The sequence below is a fragment of the Pollachius pollachius genome (assembly GCF_949987615.1).
Source record: "Pollachius pollachius genome assembly, chromosome: 7".
Lineage (NCBI taxonomy): Eukaryota > Metazoa > Chordata > Actinopteri > Gadiformes > Gadidae > Pollachius > Pollachius pollachius.
Genome location: NC_136940.1, coordinates 8,239,797 through 8,257,154, shown reverse-complemented (window position 1 = coordinate 8,257,154; position 17,358 = coordinate 8,239,797). Strand labels below are relative to the sequence as shown.

General features: G+C 41.9%; 2 protein-coding genes across 2 annotated transcripts; both read right to left on the bottom strand.

Moving 5' to 3' along the window:
• Window positions 1-117: 117 nt before the first annotated feature.
• Window positions 118-2,357, bottom strand: sft2d2a (SFT2 domain containing 2a). The gene is made up of 8 exons (XM_079740209.1): window positions 2,201-2,357; window positions 2,006-2,095; window positions 1,546-1,631; window positions 1,351-1,432; window positions 1,067-1,102; window positions 896-954; window positions 754-783; window positions 118-594 (listed from the first exon to the last, which is right to left on the bottom strand). Exons 1-8 carry the CDS (start codon window positions 2,264-2,266, stop codon window positions 555-557), a joined length of 489 nt encoding a protein of 162 aa, XP_079596335.1. The 5' UTR covers window positions 2,267-2,357; the 3' UTR covers window positions 118-554.
• A 284-nt stretch (window positions 2,358-2,641) lies between these two features.
• On the bottom strand, window positions 2,642-7,620 carry tmem45a (transmembrane protein 45a). Its single transcript, XM_079739467.1, has 6 exons — window positions 7,425-7,620; window positions 5,609-5,821; window positions 4,777-4,989; window positions 3,981-4,165; window positions 3,566-3,708; window positions 2,642-3,269 (listed from the first exon to the last, which is right to left on the bottom strand). Exons 2-6 carry the CDS (start codon window positions 5,802-5,804, stop codon window positions 3,173-3,175), a joined length of 834 nt encoding a protein of 277 aa, XP_079595593.1. The 5' UTR covers window positions 5,805-5,821; window positions 7,425-7,620; the 3' UTR covers window positions 2,642-3,172.
• Window positions 7,621-17,358: the final 9,738 nt, after the last annotated feature.

The window sequence follows — 17,358 nt, the reverse complement described above, 5'->3', positions numbered from 1 at the left end:
GTAATGTTTATTTTTTGTAGCTTTATTCCTTATCTTAAACGTTTAAATTATTTCTGTCAAGTTAATGCTGCTTTGACACAATCCCGTCCCAGTTTGATTTATGAAATTAATTTGATAAAATATGAAAAGTTTTATTCAGTTTTCCAGACATATAGGCACACAGAAATAAATAAATGCAAATAGGAATTGTAGGGGAAGATGCATTTAACAAATATGATTTAATACAAAAATGTAAAAACATACTATATATATAATATGGAAATAAGAAAGAAAGCCCCAGTCATCCCTGCCTTTCATTGTAATGATGTTTACATTACGTTGACACAAGTAGAACCATATTTATTCATAGCCACAGTACCAGGCTTGCTACTAAAACTAATGTGAGAGTAATCTTAACCCTCCAGTGCAGCAAGTGCAATCCTTAAACGTTAAAAGTATATATGGACATAAATTACATCACTGACAAAAACGTGAGTGAAAAGGCTCACTAACAGAGTGAGCTGAATCACGTGAACATCCCATAATTGACATTAAAAGACTTCTCCCCAGTGGTTTCATTTGATACATATGGACAGCAGCTTCAGCATAGCATCCCTGGGGGTCAAAGGTCAGAATTGTGGCAGATTATACGTCTTTGATCTTCGAATAAATGTTCTTCATATTTGTAAAATATTGCTGTTGTAACTATAAAAGTATGGAGGGTAATTAGGACAGCGTACAATGTCAAATATAAGTTTTGAAAAGATCACAAACCTGATGAAAGGGATGTAAGACAATCCATACCTAAGAATTGGAGGGAAAATTAAGCAATAAGATTTCAATGCAACAATTTCAAAATTGTTTTACATTAAAAGACAATGCTACTCATAGTCTATTATCTCATAAGTCGGCTTACCAGGCAAACGCCAAAAGTTGCAAAATGCAAAATAGCAGTGCGAGACCGAAATTCTTCCACTGTAAGAAAAATGTAAAATTTTAGGCCTGCCATAGAAAACAACATTTACTTCAGATTCAATCAATGCTTAATTGAGTTTAACTTAAAAATAGTCTTAATATTCAGACTTACCCAGAAGGCAGCACAGAGGGTCAACACCAGACATGTCTGAAGCAATATGTTTATCATTAAAATATACATTAATAAATGTATTATTAATCTGTATATTTATCAGGACCATGAATGGAGCCACTTAACCATTAGAGAACTCAGTATGTATGGGGTGGGAAATAATTTCAGAAAATGTGTCAAATTTCAGTTTGGTATAACATGCAATGCAAAAACAGACTACATTTCCCACCATTTGCTGCCAAGGTGCTGTGAAACTGATGATGCTATGGAGACACTTGACTTACCAGCATGATGGTGGTGGCCAGAGCTCGCGTCTTGTCGCACATTCTTTTCAGTTGCTTCACGGGTCCCATTAAAAACATAGTGCTGTGAAAGCACAACACAATAACAACAGCTATTGATATCGTGGTTAGATAATGTATTGGGAAAATATTTATACACTTGGAAATAGGTTATGATCCTGGTTTTCGTGGTCTTACCTGCACAGCGAACACACGTTTCCAAATGAATAAAACACAATAAAAAGAGTTATTCCAATCTTCGGGATGAAAAGCACACACACACCCTGCAAAATAAACAGTTCTCGGTTAACGATTAGGCCTACATGATGTAGCCTGCTTTAATAATCCCAGACAGGAAATTCTGGAATTTATGTATGTTTATGTATTTTGAACCTTTTGGGAAATATCAATATGTATAAGAACAGATTGTATCCTGGTATTGTAGATTGGATTGCATGTTTTATTATATTGCAGTCTTATTGGAAACTATTGTATAGTTTATTTTTGACTTATGGCCAAGAAGGATAGGACGCCACATTTGCAGCATTCCATTAAGCCAGTCTAACTGGTAGCGCCAGGCCTGTTGCATGGCATTCACAAAGCTAGGTTTAAGACCAAACATATCAGGAGGTAATATTCACACTCAATCGTAGCCTACCAATAATGTGCACACACAGCCGATCACGAAGCAGCCGACGAACCCCTTCACGCGTGTGCCCCAGCCGAGTGTGGACGCTTCGTTGGCAGCCTAAACACCGAGTTCAGATCATAAATATACCGGTATGTTAACATAGATTTCCAATTAAGTTTGTCGCTTCAGGGGCAACTCGGTGAAAGAAAAAGTCGCGATTACCTGTAAAATAGTTCTGTCTTGAGTGCGCCCTTCCTCGCCACTCAACACCGACTTTAATTTATCCATGATGTAAGATCAATTCACACACAGCTCTCACTTCTCTGCGTATTATTGTTTTCTTTCCTGTTCCACGGGGTTATTCTCGTCAATCTGTGGGCCGGGCAGCAAAACCGCGTCACTTGGTCTGCTTGTGATGTAGGGCAGCCTACCTGCACAGGTAGTTACGCAGCTGAAAGTGACACCTGTTTGCCCTGATTAAAAAACATTAATTTCAATGCCGAGGCTGTATAATATCATCGCCATATTAGTTATAATTTGGAGAAATGTGGACATAATAAAGGAGATGATTAAAAACTTTATTTGAAAAAAATGTATTGTGACGCAAAATTACAATAGCAACAGGATTAGACTCTCTTGACCGTATCACAATCAAATGAACACGCAAATGGATCTGCAGAGCTGCTCCTTGTCTTCTAATAGGACCATTTGTTTATCAAACATCTAGATGCAAAGTCGAAAATAAGAACAGAATGGAAATAGGCCTACTCATTTCGACATTATTCATAACACTGGTTTCAAGTTCATGTCAAATGTGTGGATACAAATAAATGCATGTTAAATGTTAATATATAAAGGAAGTAAACAATGTAAAATACTTTGAGCCAGAACATGCTTAACAGGCATGCGCAAGAGGACAGTGGAAAACGAGCAGATTCACAAATGAAGGCCACGAGTATTGTCTTTTAAAAACCAAACAATGATCATACAAGGAAATATATGATATACAATTGGCGCGAGGCAACAGTTAAATAAATATTATTGAATATAAGGCATAGGTCGAGATATATTTCAGGAAAGCGATGCAGAGCACCAACATTTCTTCCCCGTTCTTTATCCACTCTACGTCCTGTGCTGGGGCTTTGGTGCCTATGGCAATGATGTCAAGAGGAGGGTCCCTGGAGGTAAGGGGCTTCACATGGCCTCCTCGTCCGACTCCAGCTCTCCGTCTCTGTGCTTGAGGAGTCCCATCTCCACCGGAGGAGTCCTCTTCAACCTGGAGCGCACCACACTGCCATGTAAACAAAACGCAAACACAGAAAAAACCTGAGACAAAATAATATTACCCAAAGAATACAAAAATGCAATACATTATATTAAACTACAAAAAAACTCTAAAAGCCACAACAAACTACAATAAATAACAAGTAAGGGATGGATAGGTCTGTGGTATTAGTTAAGATTTTGTTGTGGAGTGGTCAAGTTCAGAGTTAGGATCTGAATTGAAAGGAAGGCTTCCTTGTAGGTCTATGCCATTGAAGTTTGAGTTATGGATTTGGTGTATTACAATGCATTGCAACTTCTCACCAGGTGATGGCGCAGTAGAGCGCACTCACAGTGAGCATGCTGGCCGCCAGGTGCCAGCAGAAGCACATTGTTACGAACATCATGTTATTATGGTCTGTCAGGACCCACTGAGCACCCCTGGGTGGGTACAGCACGTAGCCAATCTGTGATCCAAGAGGAGAGACACACATAAATAAATAAATACATACATAAATACAGCCTCATTCTCTCTTTAAAGGCCTGATTATACTTCTGTGTTGAATAGTTGACGTAGCTAAGGCGGGGGTCTATGGCACAGGTGTAGCCCACAGAGGCCATTGCTGTAGGACCAAAAAAATACACTTCGGGGCAATGAAAAGCCCGCTTCATCTTTCCTGTCTATCAATTCATGGTACATCACTTGAGGAGGTCATTGCCACACAGAGGCCTGGTTTACCTGCCAGAACCAGGAGCCCTGGAGGAGACAGAGAGCCGACCTGAGCAGCTCCAGGGTGATGTTCCCCCGGTGGAAGACCTCCAGGAAGACCACCAGCGCCTGGCCGAACACGCTGTACAGCAGCATCTGGTGCACGTGGACGTCCAGCATGTCCCTGCCATGCAGGTGGTACAGGAACAGGAAGCCTGGGCACACGGTTTTGAAGAGCAGATCCATTACTACAAAGTAAAAGGTTAGGCCACTCAGCCTAACAAGGCTGATTGAAGGCAAAATACTTGACGCCACGCCCCTAAACAGCAGCGGGCTCGAATCGGCGACCCCCAGGATTAGAAGACGAGTGTTCGATTCTTAAAGCCAAATGACCAGCACAGCCGTTCGGTTCTCTCGCTCTTGACATATTATACCACCAGGTGTAAGCGTGATTAGCATTACAAGCCGTTTAGAAAATCAGCCTCTTCTGACATCACAAGTGGGCGTGTCCACCTAGATGTATGCTGGATCAGTCTACCAGCCTACCCAGTGGACTGTAGCAAACGTTGCTCATCTATCCGTCATATATCTAGGTGGACACGCCCACTTGTGATGTCAGAAGAGGCAGATTTTCAAAAAGGCTTGTAACGGCTAATAACACTCACACCTGGTGGTATAATATGTCACCTTTAAGGCATCGGGAGGGAGTTTTTCATTGCAGGAAACCTGTCCGTCCATTACACCAACCTCCCCCATTGCCCCTGTACAACTACCTGATATGGACAGTAGTAGAACATGTGACCGACTGCAGCATGGGGACCCGTACCTTCGATGAAGAAGGCGAGAGCCAACGCCAGCCGGTCCAGGGTGAGGGGCGCGGCTTCCGTGACATGAACGACCAGCGAGACGGCGCCGGCCAGCGAGAAGAACAGGTACATGGTGGCGTGCTGCCAGTTCATCAGGTCCTTCCACTGGTTTTCCGACGTGTCGTACAGTCGGAGGTGCGGGCCACCCGCCGCAAACTGCTCCGCCAACATCCCTGAGGAGGGCAACGCTCTGTCTTCAGTCGTTCTGCGTCATCATTGGTCAATGGCATCACATGATAAATCAAGCTTCTACATAACTCTTAAAGGTAACATATTATAGCACCAGGTGTGAGTGTGAGTGCGTTTTTAAAATCTGCCTCTTCTGATATCACAAGTGGGCGTTTCCGTCTAGATGTATGACGGATAGATGAGCAATGTTTGCTAAAGTCCACTGGGTAGGCTGATACACTCATCTATCCAGCACACATCTAGGTGGACACGCCCACTTGTGATGTCAGAAGAGGCAGATTTTCCAAAAGGCTTGTAATAAAGGCTTGTAATGGCTAATCACACTCACAACTGGTGGTATAATATGTCACCTTTAATATATGTGCAAGGACCTTTAAATGGTTACTAGTAGTAGTTTCCTCATGGGTAAAAAACTTGAGTCTTTGTTTATGCGCACCTTTGAACCAAATTATCAAATCTTTTCTCTTTTTTTATCTACCAAAATAAATTGAATATATACAGCTAATAAACCAGCCATCTCCCATGACACACAGCTGTACCGCTACAGCTCATAACAGCATATCGACCAGCTGGTTAACCTTGGGTGCAGACCAGTCCACCTACCGACCACAGAGAAGAGGAGCATGAGGGAGCTCTCGATGACCTCCAGGCGGCGCTGGGACGCTCTGCTGGCCAGGCGGGTGGAGCCAAGGCACTTGTTACGGCGGGTGGCGTACCAGAAGGAGTACTTCCCCGTCCACCACAGCCCGCCGATCAGGAAGAAGCTCCCAGGAAGAGCGTGGCCCTTGAAGCTTCCCATGATGCCTTGGGATGACCCTGAACGAGGAAGGGGAGATTGAAAGTCTTCCTGAGTTGCCTTAGCCCACCTTGGCGTCCTTTATGTAGATGACATGTCAATGGGAATAGTAAGGTTATGCATGATATGCCTGCTGCAACGTGAGAAAAATATACACATTTATTATCATGTATATATTTTACAGCAGAAATGACTGAGGGTCATAATGTTAATATTGTGTATCCAATAAAATAGAACATTGTGTTTAATAAAAAATGGTTGACAAAGACCATAAAACATACATCAAATAATTTAGTAGAAACTTGTTTTTGTATGAACTTTAATAGTCTGTAGGGTATTATTATTATTATTATTATTGCAAGGGCAAAGTGTTTTATAATAAATGTCCATGGTGGTAAAAACAAGAGAAGAGAAAGGGGTGAGAGTAAAGAAGCAATCAGACATAACGATAAATGAGAGGGCCTAGAAAGACCAGGGGCATCAGGGGGTGTGGCCTGACCTGGAGCACCACAGCTGTTGGCCAATAAGATGAACAGGTTCTAAATATAAACTCAAGTAGATATTATTTAAAAGATATGTCGTAGGCAGAAAAAAACGATTCTAGACAAAATAATAATAGAAAGAAGAACAAAGTGATGGACATAACATAAGTTCATCTGTAACAAGGTGGGTTTAGCCAACACTAAAGATAATTCAAAAAGGAATAGTATGCCCTATGCATATTTTAAGACATCGTATCATAACCAGTCTCACAAAGGCCTGATGCTTAAATCTCAAGTTCCGTGAATCTAAAATCACAAACAATTGGAATTGTCTGTCTTGTCTTTCTGCCTGCCTATCTCTCAAATATTTCACATAGATTTTGATAGATCAATGCTTTGTAGAAAAAGCGATTGGTTTTTAACAAGCACCCATAATACACAATACAATATACAAACCAATTGTTTATTTTTGTGTTATAAATAGCTCCGGGTTCGAGGAACACTCTTATTAGGGGACCACACTTCGGTCGCCATGGCAATCCCCTCCTCGTGTCACCTAAAGTGGCCCTTCAAGACAAGAGCCCTGCCAGATTTCCTTACCAACAGTCGGTATGTGTACAAACTGTGGCCCCTTCTATTTGGCCCCAGAATTACGTAAAATGGTGCTGAAAAGCACATAAGATGTAGATATTTCTTTAAAAAAAAAGACTATCCCAACGAATCTGTCACACATGAATCCGTAATTGCACACCATGGGCCAATACACACTTAGGTGCGTGTGGGTGTTGGTGGTAATTACAGTTTTTATGTTTATAGTAAATACTTAACATATCATTTTGTTTGACACCAAGGTGATTTATTTGCCTTGACAACAGCGAGTGTCTCCACATCTGGTGATCAAAACATCTGTAGATTTGTTATTCTTGGATATGAAAAAGAGAAAAGGATCACTGCGATTGTAGTATTAAATAATACAGGGCTCCCTTATACGGTCGTTTGATTGGAGTTTCTCGGATACTGAGAAAAAACCTGCATATTTATCTGATACAGAATCAAAGCCTTCATGTTCTCATTACGTGGCAACGCCCAAACAATTCGCACGCGTTTTATAGCGGTGACAAAGGTATTCAAATAGACTCACCCAAAAAGGTTTGTTTGTGGAAACGGAAAGTTCCTACAAGTGGAAGGCACTGAGAGAGAAAATACCCTATGGTTTACATTTTACTATCCGCCAATCGTTTCTTTCCCTACATCCTTTGGTGACGAACTTTAAAACGGATGCTGAAAATCAATTATTCCATCGAGATTGGGTACTCTCAGCACATCCTCTAAATCAAAGCTGTTTCACGATAATTTTACCCTGAACTGTTTGAGGTTTGTTAAAAAAAAACTCCCATTGCTCCCATTGGCTGATTATTCTGACCCGCTTCTACTTTTTTCCTCATTGGTTTAGAGCCTTTTCACTCTTGCGCAAGCTGGGTTCCACGTGTGCATCTGTACCTCGATTGCCAAAACCCCGAAGTCCCGCCCATAGGACCCGCCCATAGGTCCCACCCCGGCGAGACTTAGAACCGCTACTTTCCACTCCACTCAAAGGGATGTCGACAGAGAAAAGACGCGCGTCTGAGCACGTAGGCCGTAAACAAGATTCTCACGCACAGTTGATTGTTGTTTAATTCATAAAATGTCGACGTAAACCATTAAAAGTTTAATGTGAGGATAATTACAGCATATTGGTTGTGAACTGGCTTTTGGTTGCATTTTGTCAGTCTCTGTCTTTATATCTAAATGTATCCATTACATTCATGTGATGCTTGAAATTAGTGATTGCAGATCAGGATCCACAGCACATACAGGAAAGGGTGGAATAAGTAAAGAGCTTTATGCAAACCACTGAGACAAATGTTTTATTCAAACTATGATCAAAACATTGGGATTATGACACATACTTAAGGAATGGTTATCTCTATGAGGTTATAAATTGTGAATCTCAGATGGTCCTGTAGATCAACTGGGAGGGCATTAACACTTAAACGGGACTTTGATTCCTTTTTGGCCTTTATGCACTCTCTCACTCCCTTGTTTACCCACTCTCACTCAATTCTTCACTCACTCCCTTATTCACTCTGTAACTGTCACTGTCACTATGCTATTCACTCAATCAGTCCAATATTCACCCCCTCTCTCACTTCCTTATTTCTTCTCTCTCTAATCCCTAATTCACTCATTCCTTCTTCACTCCCCCACCTAGCCACTCCCTCATTAACTCAGTGCTTCACCTGTTTGAGGAACGAAAAACAACAACGGCAAACATAAACACAGTGAATTCAGTCTGTATTTTCAGTGGGCCCTATTAGTGACGTTCTACATGTTAAAGATCATCATCAGTTCTGTTCTGTTATAAGTCCAAACAACAAACCATCAGGAATATAATTTTAAGTTAACTTGCCATTGCAGTTAAACATTAATTCTTCACCCAAAGGAAATTAGGATCCAAAAGGAATAGAAATGTGATTCTTGCAATGATTCGTAAAGTTTTGTTGTTTATTGAAAATGTCCGAATTGATTCCCCTACAGAATAATTAGTCTATCAGACCAAATGTTTAAATTCCTTTCAATTTCTTTATTAGCTTTTTGGTTGATTTGAATGATACACAGAACACTGTAAACCAAAATATATTGCATCATTAACATATCGTTTTTAATGCTGAGACTGAGTACTTCCCCGTCCACCACAGCCCGCCGATCAGGAAGAAGCTCCCAGGAAGAGCGTGGCCCTTGAAGCTTCCCATGATGCCTTGGGATGACCCTGAACGAGGAAGGGGAGATTGAAAGTCTTCCTGAGTTGCCTTAGCCCACCTTGGCGTCCTTTATGTAGATGACATGTCAATGGGAATAGTAAGGTTATGCATGATATGCCTGCTGCAACGTGAGAAAAATATACACATTTATTATCATGTATATATTTTACAGCAGAAATGACTGAGGGTCATAATGTTAATATTGTGTATCCAATAAAATAGAACATTGTGTTTAATAAAAAATGGTTGACAAAGACCATAAAACATACATCAAATAATTTAGTAGAAACTTGTTTTTGTATAAACTTTAATAGTCTGTAGGGTATTATTATTATTATTATTATTATTGCAAGGGCAAAGTGTTTTATAATAAATGTCCATGGTGGTAAAAACAAGAGAAGAGAAAGGGGTGAGAGTAAAGAAGCAATCAGACATAACGATAAATGAGAGGGCCTAGAAAGACCAGGGGCATCAGGGGGTGTGGCCTGACCTGGAGCACCACAGCTGTTGGCCAATAAGATGAACAGGTTCTAAATATAAACTCAAGTAGATATTATTTAAAAGATATGTCGTAGGCAGAAAAAAACGATTCTAGACAAAATAATAATAGAAAGAAGAACAAAGTGATGGACATAACATAAGTTCATCTGTAACAAGGTGGGTTTAGCCAACACTAAAGATAATTCAAAAAGGAATAGTATGCCCTATGCATATTTTAAGACATCGTATCATAACCAGTCTCACAAAGGCCTGATGCTTAAATCTCAATTTCCGTAAATCTAAAATCACAAACAATTGGAATTGTCTGTCTTGTCTTTCTGCCTGCCTATCTCTCAAATATTTCACATAGATTTTGATAGATCAATGCTTTGTAGAAAAAGCGATTGGTTTTTAACAAGCACTCATAATACACAATACAATATACAAACCAATTGTTTATTTTTGTGTTATAAATAGCTCCGGGTTCGAGGAACACTCTTATTAGGGGACCACACTTCGGTCGCCATGGCAATCCCCTCCTCGTGTCACCTAAAGTGGCCCTTCAAGACAAGAGCCCTGCCAGATTTCCTTGCCAACAGTCGGTATGTGTACAAACTGTGGCCCCTTCTATTTGGCCCCAGAATTACCTAAAATGGTGCTGAAAAGCACATAAGATGTAGATATTTCTTTAAAAAGAAAGACTATCCCAACGAATCTGTCACACATGAATCCGTAATTGCACACCATGGGCCAATACACACTTAGGTGCGTGTGGGTGTTGGTGAATAATTACAGTTTTTATGTTTATAGTAAATACTTAACATATCATTTTGTTTGACACCAAGGTGATTTATTTGCCTTGACAACAGCGAGTGTCTCCACATCTGGTGATCAAAACATCTGTAGATTTGTTATTCTTGGATATGAAAAAGAGAAAAGGACCACTGCGATTGTAGTATTAAATAATACAGGGCTCCCTTATACGGTCGTTTGATTGGAGTTTCTCGGATACTGAGAAAAAACCTGCATATTTATCTGATACAGAATCAAAGCCTTCAGGTTCTCATTACGTGGCAACGCTCAAACAATTCGCACTCGTTTTATAGCGGTGACAAAGGTATTCAAATAGACTCACCCAAAAAGGTTTGTTTGTGGGAGAAAGTTCCTACAAGTGGAAGGCACTGAGAGAGAAAATACCCTATGGTTTACATTTTACTATCCGCCAATCGTTTCTTTCCCTACATCCTTTGGTGACGAACTTTAAAACGGATGCTGAAAATCAATTATTCCATCGAGATTGGGTACTCTCAGCACATCCTCTAAATCAAAGCTGTTTCACGATAATTTTACCCTGAATACCCTGAACTGTTTGAGGTTTGTTAAAAAAAAACTCCCATTGCTCCCATTGGCTGATTATTCTGACCCCGCTTCTACTTTTTTCCTCATTGGTTTAGAGCCTTTTCACTCTTGCGCAAGCTGGGTTCCACGTGTGAATCTGTACCTCGATTGCCAAAACCCCAAAGTCCCGCCCATAGGACCCGCCCATAGGTCCCACCCCGGCGAGACTTAGAACCGCTACTTTCCACTCCACTCAAAGCGATGTCGAGAGAGAAAAGACGCGCGTCTGAGCACGTAGGCCGTAAACAAGATACTCACGCACAGTTGATTGTTGTTTAATTCATTAAATGTCGACGTAAACCATTAAAAGTTTAATGTGAGGATAATTACGGCATATTGGTTGTGAACTGGCTTTTGGTTGCATTTTGTCAGTCTCTGTCTTTATATCTAAATGTATCCATTACATTAATGTGATGCTTGAAATTAGTGATTGCAGATCAGGATCCACAGCACATACAGGAAAGGGTGGAATAAGTAAAGAGCTTTATGCAAACCACTGTGACAAATATTTTATTCAAACTATGATCAAAACATTGGGATTATGACACATACTAAAGGAATGGTTATCTCTATGAGGTTATAAATTGTGAATCTCAGATGGTCCTGTAGATCAACTGGGAGGGCATTAACACTTAAACGGGACTTTGATTCCTTTTTGGCCTTTATGCACTCTCTCACTCCCTTGTTTACCCACTCTCACTCCATTCTTCACTCACTCCCTTATTCACTCTGTAACTGTCACTGTCACTATGCTATTCACTCAATCAGTCCAATATTCACCCCCTCTCTCACTTCCTTATTTCTTCTCTCTCTAATCCCTAATTCACTCATTCCTTCTTCACTCCCCCACCTAGCCACTCCCTCATTAACTCAGTGCTTCACCTGTTTGAGGAACGAAAAACAACAACGGCAAACATAAACACAGTGAATTCAGTCTGTATTTTCAGTGGGCCCTAATAGTGACGTTCTACTTGTTAAAGATCATCATCAGTTCTGTTCTGTTATAAGTCCAAACAACAAACCATCAGGAATATAATTTTAAGTTAACTTGCCATTGCAGTTAAACATTAATTCTTCACCCAAAGGAAATTAGGATCCAAAAGGAATAGAAATGTGATTCTTGCAATGATTCGTAAAGTTTTGTTGTTTATTGAAAATGTCCGAATTGATTCCCCTACAGAATAATTAGTCTATCAGACCAAATGTTTAAATTCCTTTCAATTTCTTTATTAGCTTGTTGGTTGATTTGAATGATACACAGAACACTGTAAACCAAAATATATTGCATCATTAACATATCGTTTTCAATGCTGAGACTGAGCAAAAAGGACAACAACATACAGAGACTATATGCAACTCAAACGAAGTAAGACATCCCACTGTATTTATTGACATATATTGAGTAATATTGGGACAACATGGTAACATATGAATTTCCTACTAGCTATTGTTATATATACCTATAAATTGCTAATAAAACAAACCAAAAAATCAAATACCAAATTAAACCAGAGATGTCACTTGCAGTATTTTCCTCATTTTATTTGTCTCTTGTCATTGAGAGAATTTCTATAGTTCTATGGTCATTTCATTAGTCACATTTACTGTGGCAAAAAAAAGGTTGGCTCTGTCCAGGTGTGGCAGTTTCCAATAACTCGACAAGTTCCAAAGGAATCTCCATATTTGGGCATTGGCCAAATATTTCTTCCACTGCGCTGTCACGTTCCAGCGATCTCTAGCGCTGTCGGACGTCATCGATGTGTGATGTCATCGGCGTGACCAGTCAGCGGTGTCTTCGCAGTGAGAACTGCCGGTGGGGCATGAGACAGTCCGTCTCCTTGGACGCCCTCCGGCACTCCTCTTTCGCGCTCCTCCAAGCGTCGCATTCCGCCGCTGCGCTGCTGCTGCTGCGCAAGCGCCCGTGCCGCGATGCCTTTCCCAAGCAACAACCGCACGACACATTAGCGCCATTTGTCTGACCTATGACCTTCTTCTAACTCTAGACCATGCTTTTAAATCGTCATGCTTTCAGACCGGCGAAATCATGCCTTGAGACCAATGACATTAGGATTTCAGAACAACGACTACGATGTCAGAACAGTGACGTCATGCTCTTTGCGACATCATGCTTTCTGTTCAATGTCATCATGTTTTCCGACCCACGCTATCATGCAGTTCCAGAGACGTGTGATGCCACGATTGTCATGCACCAGGTCTACCCCATGGATAAAAGCAAACAGACTGGAACGGCCTGTCTGCATGGCATCCGCCATTTTGAGAGAGACTGGCTTGCAGGTTGAGATGATATCTCAACCGGCCTGGGAATGGGTGTGTTTCATAATGGGTTTTAGAAGCGTAGCGATCCTCGGGGGGGCCAGATGGCGGTTGAACCAGGGTATTTGGGTGAGGCAGAGCATAGAAGTGGGAAGGAGGAGAAGCATGCGTTGGAGTAGTTGGAGATGTTTTACCTCCCTGTGGAAGCGATGCTTGCAGTGGACCTCCAGTACCCCAGCTCTGCCGCTACGAAGCTCCTCCGCACAGATCAGACACACGCTGTCCGACTCGTTCTGTAAAACCCACAAACAGCCATTCACGTTGTCATACCAAACACTTGCATAATGTTTAGAATATCTAACCTCCGCTGGAGCGTGTCCATCTCTACCCAAAGACACAAAAGAATGAAAACCAAACACATTTCTACGGTGAGTTCCATAAGATGAATTTATTCGATTTGATTTATTTTTTTGGGTGAACCGTGAAGCTCCCCGCTCGGAAGCCCTGTCCAGGGCGCAATTTAATGTCGAGTCGCCCAGGGCATCGAAACGGTCAGCGCCGGCCCTGCTTCAAGTGTTCAAATAACATGAATGAATATGTAAAATGTAGTCATTTAGCTGAGGCTTCTATCCAACAGGGTCTTGCTCAGGATGCCTACAGCAGGTAGACTTTGGACCTTTGGGATCGAACCCAAAACATTTCAGCTGGGAGACAAATACCTTAACAACACTTTCTTGTCCTCTCCTGCAGGAATTTAAGAACTCTAATAACCCAGTGCTTCGTGGTATTAATGACGTCAAATTCATACAAATCCTTCAATTCCAGTTTTCCTCTCTCTGATCCTCACCAGGGAGAGTTGGGTCTTCTTCCCCAGAGAGAATCTCTTATCGAAGGACTCTGTGAGCTCCGGGATGGTGGGGATTCGGCTCTCGGGGATGACCACGTGGGCGCGGCTGATTTCGTCGGACGAGGCGCGTCGGGCCCTGGTGTGGGGCCGGGCCCCGTCGCGGTTCTCCCCGCCCGGTCGGCTGCTGTGGACAGAGGCTGAGGCCCCTAAGGCACCGGCGTGAAGCCTAGAGAGCCTCACGGCATCTAGCTGAGACTGAGAGGAAGAAGAAGAATTTGTGTTAGTTGGCATATTTTACTTCAAAGGCTATCCGTCGCTATTCGACCAGGTTTGGTGTTCATTGGCTATTAAAAGTCATTTAAAAAACGACTCATTAGTGACATCCCAAGTGGCCGTTTCCAGTATAACCAGTGGACTTTACTAACTGGATGACTGAACAGGTTTTCCAATTGCAAACGTCAATCTAAAAATATTGACAAACATTTGGAATTCCTCTGCATTCCGGGACCCTCCACAAGGGGGCGCCACGCTGTTATGTTGTTGATTAGTATAGTAAAGTTAGTCCATGATATATTATATCAATATTAAATTGATTATATCAGGCAAGTGTGAACTTAGGAAAGCGTGTCAGGATAGACCCGGGTTACACTTTATAGGCATGCATCAACTATTACAAAGGGGATGGATTATTAAACCACATTTTATTTATCTTATCATAAATAAAGACCCTGTGATCTTTATTAAATTAATAATTTTCTCAATGATAGTTTTACAGTGAGCAAGTTGACTTCCATAAGAGCTTTTTTTAACCAACAAGTCTAAACAGCATGTCGGTTTGATGGTTTTAAAACCATGGGTTCAATCTCTGTTTAAACAAACAGTAACAACACTAAACTCCCTTGTCTAGCAGTATACATGCTGGCTATGTAGTGAAGTATTTTGAGGATCACCATATGTCCTGTTAGAGGAATGGGGTGTAGTTTTGTGGTATGGATGTGTGTTTGCTTGTTTTTCGACATTCAGTACATGACCTTGGCAGGGGTCACACATCCACATGCCAAATCAATGTGCCACACGGGGGTCAACCGCTCAACTGCTAAAAGAAGCCTGATATTATCGAAACGTTTGAAAGTCATTCATTAAGGCAGATACATTGCCACGTCCTTATAAGGGTCATAATGTTATTTGACTAATCCCATAACTTCAATGGTAAGTCCTTGAACTGTTCTTTAAGTGGTCAGATAATGTAATTTAAAAAACCAAAAAAAACATAGTTAATTTAATTAGTGTTAGTAAATATCTATTTAGTCATTTAGGAAGTAAGCCTGTAAGCCCGTTTTAGATAGTAACGCAGTCAGTAAAGTTAATTAGTGAGTAAGCAATTCATGTAGTTGTCAATGATTGAGTTGTTTTCTTCAGTTATAGTATATTATCAGTTAGTTATTCAGTTAGTTAGTCAGATGTTAAACTTGACAGTAGATAACAAAGTTATTGAGTGTGCCGTTACCACGCAAGGTAGAGAGGCCCGCCGGTCTGTCTGGGACCTGGAGGTCTTCTTGAAGCTCCTCTTGTTCTCCCTGGCGGCGTGGCCCTCCGATCCGTGGCCCCAGTAGCTGCTCATCCAGTTGGTGAAGTTCCCGTCGTCGTCGTCGTCATTGTCCATGGCGAAGGCAGGCAGCAGCCTCAGAGCCATGGTCACTATGGACTGTTGAGAGCGCCCAAGCGATGGAGGTGTGAGTGTGTGTGTGTGTGGGGGAAAAAGTGTGTGTTGCTGATTCGGTAAAAGATTGGACCCAGCGAGTCTGAGGCTCTGTAGTCTGAAGTCCACTGGAAGACGACAGCAGGTAACTTGAGGGAATGACTTCTCTGCTCCCTTGACTACCTCCTGCTCCCTCTGTCTCCCAGTGCATCGGAAAATACACTGCAGCGCCTTTGTTTTGATGTGAACCTCAAATAAGTAAATCCCCGCCAATAATCTATTCAGCGAGTGATGTGTAAAAATGGACTGGGACAGAGAATACAGAGATAGAGTGGGAGGAGGGGTGATGTGGGGAGGAGGAGGAGTAGGAAGAGGAGCTTTTAATCTTTCCATTACTGTGCCGTGGGCCTGTTGGTGGCTGGCTTCTATTTTCCCATACTTTCCACTCACTGACTGCATCAAACCTGTCAATAATTATGTGCAGGCGTCCCTACAGTGGCATCGAGGAGCCCGAGGCCTGTGAAAAAACGGGTCACTACAGTGACTCAACCATTCATCCCTGCTGCTCTTCACAATAAACGGCCCCTGCTCATGCATGTTGTTGTTGTTGCTGTTGTTAAACAAACTGCCATTTTCTTCCATCTTATGTATCATGATGTAACAGGCTTTGTGTTTGTATTTCATGATTGCAATCTATGTAACCTTAAATGGCCTGCCATGCTTCGGTCTAGTATGTCATGATGCGTTTTGAAAAGAACAGAATGATTGGGTGTTTACAATCTAGCTAAAATAGGATAGTGTAGGGTTATCCGTGGTTTGACTCCCAGCTGAAAGGTATTGGGTTTGATCCCCAAGTGTACCTGTAGGCCTCCTACAGAGCAAGAGGCCTTAACCCCTACCTGCTCCTCAAGGACATGGACATAAATCACTGGTCATACTTCAGATGACCGCATCTGCCAAATGACTGCATGTTCCATGGGACAAAAGCCATACAATAATCTTATTAGAGTGTGTTGATGATAGATATGAATACCAACCCATGTAGGGAGGAGAATACATTTTAAGAAACAGTGGACCAGATCCTGTTTGTTTAAAAGCGGCTAAACAAATAGGATATTAAACTTGTAACTTCATCGGCCAGAATCAAGTATGGAAATATCTGGAGCAGCACTCTCTGTGCAGTTCATCCTATTAAGTCTTAAAGACCAGAGGAAACACATCGAGGAGAACAATCTAACTGCTAACACTGCTAACTTAACACAGGCCGCCGCCCCCCCCCCCCCCCCCCCCCCCCCCCCCTGCCGGGCTCCAACCAAGGACTGCATGCTGTGAGGGAACAGCACTAACCACAGTCCTCGCTCACCAGCTTCCGCAAAAGACTCAAAACTCACCTGTTCAGAGTTCATCTCGACTCTGCATAGAAACCAATGCACAGCCACCATTGAATGTTGTACGTCCTGGCACTTTTACATTGCACTTATTCAAGGTACTTAATTGTGTAGCATCTACAGTAGCTGCTATCGCTGCTTTACACGGGGAATGGGTTAGCCTAGCGATTGTAATACTTGCACTTGGT